The 7,346-nt window shown below is 38.4% G+C and overlaps 1 gene segment (V, D, J or C); it reads left to right on the top strand.

The window, feature by feature from the left end:
- Positions 1-4,722: 4,722 nt before the first annotated feature.
- LOC113899389 lies at positions 4,723-6,086 on the top strand. The segment is given in 2 exon segments: positions 4,723-4,805; positions 5,020-6,086. Coding segments are annotated over 2 exon segments (579 nt in total).
- Positions 6,087-7,346: the final 1,260 nt, after the last annotated feature.

Here is a 7,346-nt window from a genome sequence, read left to right as displayed (position 1 = left end):
ATGCATGAAAGTGAAAAGTGAAACTGAAGTCTCTCAGTCGTCTGACTCTTCGCGACCCCATGGACAGCAGCCTCCAGGGTCCTCCACCCATGGGATTTTCCAGGCAAGAGTACTGGAGTGGGGTGCAATTGCCTTCTCTGAGTCACTTAGCAGCACTCATTAAATATATATTGAGATTGCATTCATGAATGAATAAATGAAAAAGAAAACATATCAGAACTCTAACAAACAATAAAATTTCCCCTTTGAATGATGGGGTAGATGGGATTAGACTGAGGAATGAGAACTTTTATTATTTCTCCTGTTGGACTGTAATGATGTTTTCTTTGATTGAATTTGAGATGACATCATATACAGAGACAAAATTCTGGGCTTCAAAAACATGTGCTCCTTATTTATTTTAACTTTACAAATAGATGGGGAAAGAGTGGAAACAGTGTCAGAGTTTATTTTTTGGGGCTCCAAAATCACTGCAGATGGTGACTGCAGCCATGAAATTAAAAGATGCTTACTCCTTGGAAGAAAAGTTATGAGCAACCTAGAAAGAATTTTAAAAATCAGAGACATTAATTTGCCAACAAAGGTCTGTCTAGCCAAGACTGTGGTTTTCCTGGTAGTTATTTATGGGTGTGAGAGTTGGACTACAAAGAAAGCTGAGCACTGAAGAATTGATGCTTTTGAACAGTGGTGTAGAGGAAGACTCTTGAGAGTCCCTTGGACTGCAAGGAGGTCCAACCAGTCCATCCTAAAGGAGATCAGTTCTGGGTGTTCATTGGAAGGACTGATGTTGAAGCTGAAACTCCAATACTTTGGCCACCTGATGTGACGAGCTAACCCATTTGGGAAGACCCTGATGCTGGGAAGGATTGAGGGCGGGAGGAGAAGGGGACAGCAGAGGATGAGATGGTTAGATGGCATCACTGACTCGATGGACATGGATTTGGGTGGACTCTGGGAATTGGTGATGGACAGGGAGGCCTGGTGCGCTGCAGTTCATGGGGTCACAAGGAGTTGGATATGACTGAGTGACTGTACTGAACTGAACTGATTACCAAAGAAAAATGATTGAAAAAAATTATCTAACCTTTCAACAAAAGAAGATAGAAAAAGAACAAATAAAACCCAATATAATCTAAAAGAAGGATAAAATTAAAAATTCAGATTGGTGAACTCTAAAGCAAACAATAGAAATAACCGTTAAATATAGTTAATTTTCTTAATATGAGTAATAACATTGATCTATTCCTAGCTCAAATCATCAAGGGAATAATCAATATAATAAAAGAAAATAAGAATTATACACATGAAAAAATCATATGCAGATTCTGCAGTGTGAAAATGGTAATAAAGCAATATTATTAATAAATTTATGCCACTGAGTAACACCATAGAAGTAGACTCACACAGGGAGAAAGCTGATTAATAAAATTGATCTGTTTCTAGGTAGAAGTATCAAGGGAAAAAAAGCAAAAGCATAAATTCTGAATATAAGGAATGAAAAGGGAAACCATGCTACAGATGCTAAAAGGATAATTAAAAAATCATTGGCAAGTTCATGTCACTGAGTAAGAGTATAGAAGTCAACCCATACAAGTGGGGAAAATTGATTTTTTTGACAAAGGTGCAAAGACATTTGAACAGAGGACAGTTTTATCAGGAAATGCTACTGGGACAATTGGATATTTATACGCAAATAATTGGAACTTGACCTAAATCTCACACCTTATATAAAACATTGAATTCAGTCTCAAAATGGATCATATATTCAAATGTAAAACTATAAATATTTTAGAAGAAGCCAGAAGAGAAAATCTTTATAAAGTAAGGTTAGGCAAAAAAAATTTTTGACAGGACACCCAAAGCACAATCCACAAAAAAATCTTAGATTTCATTAAAATGAAAAACGATTGCTCTGTGAAAGTTACTATTAAGAGAATGAAAAAGACAAACCACTGAATGGCAGGAAATGTTTGCAGACTATATTTCCATCAAAAGAGTGGTATTCAGAACAACATCAATAGCAGTTAGGGAAATGTAAATTAGAGACACAATGAGATAGCACTCCACAACTGTCATAAAGGCTAAAACTAAAAGTACTGACAATACCAAGTTCTGGCAACGATGCAGAGAAATTGGATCACTCATGCATTGCTGGTGGGTAAATGGTACAGTCATTCTAGAAGACGGTACATCAGTTTCATATAAAATTAAATATCCACTTTCCTTACAACTCACCAATCACACTTGTGGTATTAATGCCTGAGAAATAAAAAACTTATGTTCATACAAAAATCTGTAGATGAATATTCATGGTAGCTCTATTTGTGATGGCCCCAAACTGGAAATATCTTCACTGGGTAAACTGATGAATAAACAGACATATTATTTATAGATCTTCCTCAACTTATGATGGAGTTACATTCTAATAAACATTTGTAAGTTGAAAATATTGTATTAAGGAGAAAAAAGCATTTACTACATCTAACCCTCCGAACATCTTATTTTAGCTTTATTATGCTCAACAGTTACATTAATTTACAGTTGGGAAAAATCGTCTAACACAAAGTTTATTTTATAGTAAAGTATAGAAAAATCTCATGTAATTTATTGACTGCTGAGCTGAGAGTGAAAAACAGAAAGGTTGTATGGGTACAGAAAGGTTGTTTATATCCTGATTCTGGGGCTGACTAGAAGCTCAGCTCACCCCCAGCATCACCTGAGAATATCATGCTGCATGGTGCTAGCCCAGGAAAATATCAAAATTCAAAGTATGCTCTCAACCAAATGCATATGGCTTTCTCACCACCAGAAAGTCAATAAGCACAAGTCAAACCATCCTTAGTTGAGAAAAGTCTGTAGTGATTAAAAGGAACAGACTACTGAGACATGCAAGAAGCTACACTGATCTCAAGAGTGTTATGCTGAGTGGAAAAAAGTCTATATCAGAAGGCTGCTTGATGTATAACACATTGGATAGTATGGTTATGATCCATAATGATTCCACACATAAGGTATGATTCTGCTTACATGACATTCTTAAAAGGAAAAATATAGAAATGAAAGGGAGATCAGTAGTTGCCAGGGGTGATCAGGGATTGCAGGGGTGAGAACATGTGCAAAGGGACAATTTTTAGAGTGATGGAAGTTCTGTATTGTGATTTCTGTGACAGTTACAAGAACCCACACATGTGATAAAATTTTATAGAGTTATGCATCAAAAAAAGTGCCTGTAAAATCAGAGTAAGTTCTGTGTTTTGATAAAAATTTATCAGTATCAATTTCTTTATATTTATATCTGTAATTATTCTGTTTATATATATATATATATATATATTTCATTTTATCATGCTACTGCATAGGCTGCTGTGGGCATCCATGGTCTCTTCTTAGTTATAAATAATTGCTAACCAGGGCATCAGCTGCCTGTCAGCACTCCGAGGTGAAATGAGACAGAGGAGTAGACATCTCAACTAAATATACACTTTTATTCCTGCATCACTAGTTATCTTGTCCTAAAATTAAAGGATTGGCACTGTTTTAGAGAACTTGTCTGTACTTTCCTTTCTATTTGTCTATTTGCTTTTGACTATTTTATGTTAATTGTTCCATTAAAACAAAAAACCAGATGGAAGATTGACAGTTATATTCTACATGATCTTGTAACAGTATACAGAACTTCAGTCACCAGCTTCTGTGGTATTGACAGGTACTAAGTGTCTGCAGCCTGTAGATACCAAGTTTGGCAGGAGTGCATTATAACATTGTGTCACAGAAAGATCTGGCATGCTTCTATTGACTTTATTTTACAAAGAGAAAAATAATGAGCCACTAACAAGTGAGACTGAACTCTTTGGGCCAATGACATAGAAAACGTGACATGAGGACAACTCTAAGACACATGATCTAAGAAGTATGATTCTAGTTTAGGAGGCAGCAGGTCTGAATCCCCTGATCCTTCTCAGAGTCTAATAAGTAAGATTCAATGTCAGCCTTACAGCTGGAAGACTCCACAAAATACTTTTGTGCAGTCTGGGAACTCACAGTACTTGAAATAATGGGAAAAGCTGTACAAAAATATTTTATTCCTGTTATAATTTCATAAAAACATAGATAACAGAATAGATTCTGAAAGTCAGAGGGACTGATTTGTTAGTGTTGATCTTAAAGTAATGTATGTACAGGAAAACCTAACTAGAGCCCTAGAACCCAGCAAACAAGAGATATATTAACTATTTCAATAAGGCTGCCTTTCATTAAGAAAGCTGAAGGTATATGAGTTTCTTAAAAGAGTCATTAGACTCTGGATGGAGGAAAGGAGGCATAGGCTAAACGATGACTGTAAATAGATTATAAGGGTTCATAAAACTAAATTATGTTTTAAATGGGCTGGTAAAGTTATTCTGCTGAATAATTACCAATGTATGTCAACTTGTTTATTCTTCAGTTCTCCTCAACTCAAACCTTTCATGAGGATTACTTTTTTCAGGTCCCTTTCAGATATGCATAGGTCATTAGTGACCAGGTAATTCATGACCAGAGAAAGACAAGTAGACAAAATAAAGGTTTGCGGTGAGTCAGACTTTTTCTCATCTGTGCACAAGCCACGTGGTCTATAAACATGACGACTCCTACTTCCTGTTGGGGGGAGTCACACAGGTACTGGGTACTATGTATTTGGGCTGCCAGGCATTCAAAGACATTGAACTCTCAGCTTGAGGCAGAACTGAGCACGTTTGTGCAGGGGAATCCATGCCTCATGCCGCTCTCCAGTCTGCTCTGGGTGTTCCTGGCCATCACCTTCTCTGGTAGGGATGTTTCCAAGCATGGGTGTGAGTGTCTGGGGTGAAAGGCCTGCACACAGACCCGTGGAGCTTCACAGGGACTTGGGGAGGAAAGGAGGGTTGGGGAAAAGCATATTTATTATGATTTCAATTTGGGTTTTCTTTGGGTGCCAAATTAGCCTAATTCCTACATTATTTTGTTCACTACTTCAGCTCGGTTTTCTGTTTTTTTCCACAGGATCTGGTGTGGCCCAGAAAGTTATTCAAGACCAGCCATACATAACCAGTCAAATAGGGCAATCTGTCATTCTGAAATGTCAGTATGAATTAAGTCACAGTGGGTACACGCACTACTTTTTTTGGTACAAGCAGCTTCCCAGTGGAGAGATGACTTTCCTTATTCGTCAGGAATCTCTTGGCCCAAATGCAAGGAATGGCCGCTACTCTGTAAACCTTCAGAAAGCACAGAACTCCATCAGCCTTACCATTTCAGCCTTACAGCTGGAAGACTCTGCAAAGTACTTTTGTGCAGTCCGGGAACTCACAGTGCTTGAAGTAATGGGAAAAGCTGTACAAAAACCCCAGAGTGTAATAAGAGAGAGCCCTCCTGCTGCAGGACCCCAGCTGAAATGCACACCTGCAGACCTCAGACAAGAAATGGTAATCCTGTGGTTACTTCATCTGTGGTCTGGATCAGAGGATTTAATTCTAAACAAAAACTCCTTCCATGTCTTTTGGAAACAGGTGTCCAGAGTAACTTTCTACTAATACATTCTCGGTCTTGAATTTTTGACTTTCAAACAATTATACGGAACATGCGTTGTCTAAAGTTGAATACTTGCCCCATAATACATCAAAGAGGCAACTTCACCTAAAGACCCTCATGTGACAAACATGGGTCTAGTCATAGTTATCTGGAATCATCATGAAAATCATTTCCTTAGTCCTTTCCTCTTAGACTTTGTGTCACTGAAGTTACAATCAGAAAAGCAGAACCACTAATGGTGTCGAATAGGAGATCAGTTATTGAGATTAGAATTCAGGCTATTGCTAGAGCTGGAGGAGTCTATACAAAGCTGTTATCTTTGTATCTGGTGTTGCGACTGAATTCTCTGGTAGCCAGCAAGAGTAACATTTGAGGGAAAGTTGGGTGCAGACAAAAGCATGGACGAACTGTGACTCATAAGGACATACTAGGACCATGAGGATAACAGAACCTGCATAACACACTAAAACTTGTCTCTTACCCCCTTTAGTGTCTCACAAGAACGAGGGACCTTGAGAAGAGTGTCACCTGCTGTTACATGCATACTTGGCCCAGGATAAACAGAAGATTTGGAGATCTGGTGGGAAGTGTGTCATCAATAAGATGATGCAGTTGATCAGCAGCAACATGTGTGAGTTGCCACAGTGCCTGGAGCCCTGCACCAACAAGCAGAATATAAAAATATGGCTACTTCATGACAAGTATCTTCCAAATTGATTTCTAGATAGTTAGGTTGGGGCAGTACAAAGTTACTGCAATAGCTTAACTATTTAATTGATTTGTTAACTAGGCATCCATCAGTACCTCTTTTAACAACACAACTTTGTCATAAAGTCAACAGGAAAACTATTCTTCCTGCTGATATGATGCAATAATTCCTCATTCAACCAATATAAGTTAACTCCCTCCTGCAAAGATTATACCAAGTTCATTTATCCATTTTTTGGATGATGTTCTTTTCTCTTCTAGCTGAATCACACTCTTGCATTGAATCCTGAATCTTAATAACTGAGATACAATGAGATATAAGATTAACTTAAATTAGCACATTTTATTGGAGAAGGCAATGGCACCCTACTCCAGTACTCTTGCCTGGAAAATCCCATGGAACGAGGTACCTAGCAGTCTGCAGTCCATAGGGTCGCTAAGAGTCGGACACGACTGAGCGACTTCACTTTCACTTTTCATTTTCATGCATTGGAGAAGGACATGGCAACCCACTCAGTGTTCTTGCCTGGAGAATCCCAGGGACGGGGGAGCCTGGTGGGCTGCCGTCTATGGGGTCGCACAGAGTCCGACATGACTGAAGCGATTTAGCAGCAGCAGCAGCAGCACATTTTATGTTACTACAGGCAAGCAAATGAGACAGGGGATTTAAAAATAATTAATGTATACGTATCAATAACCTCAGATATGCAGATGACACCACCCTTATGGCAGAAAGTGAAGAGCAACTAAAAAGCCTCTTGATGAAGGTGAAAGAGGAGAGTGAAAAAGTTGGCTTAAATCTCAACATTCAGAAAATGAAGATCATGGCATCTGGTCCCATCACTTCACGGGCAATAGATGGGGAAACAGTGGAAACAGTGTCAGACTTTATTTTTTTTTGCCTCCAAAATCACTGCAGATGGTGACTGCAGCCATGAAATTAAAAGATGCTTACTCCTTGGAAGAAAAGTTATGACCAACCTAGATAGCATATTTAAAAGCAGATACATTACTTTGCCAACAAAGGTCTGTCTAGTCAAGGCTATGGTTTTTCCAGTAGTCATGTATGGATGTGAGAGTTGGACTGTGAA

Source organism: Bos indicus x Bos taurus, chromosome 10 (assembly GCF_003369695.1).
Source record: "Bos indicus x Bos taurus breed Angus x Brahman F1 hybrid chromosome 10, Bos_hybrid_MaternalHap_v2.0, whole genome shotgun sequence".
In the NCBI taxonomy this organism is placed as follows: domain Eukaryota; kingdom Metazoa; phylum Chordata; class Mammalia; order Artiodactyla; family Bovidae; genus Bos; species Bos indicus x Bos taurus.
Note: the sequence above shows the minus strand (reverse complement) of the source record. Positions and strands in the feature narration are given on the sequence as shown.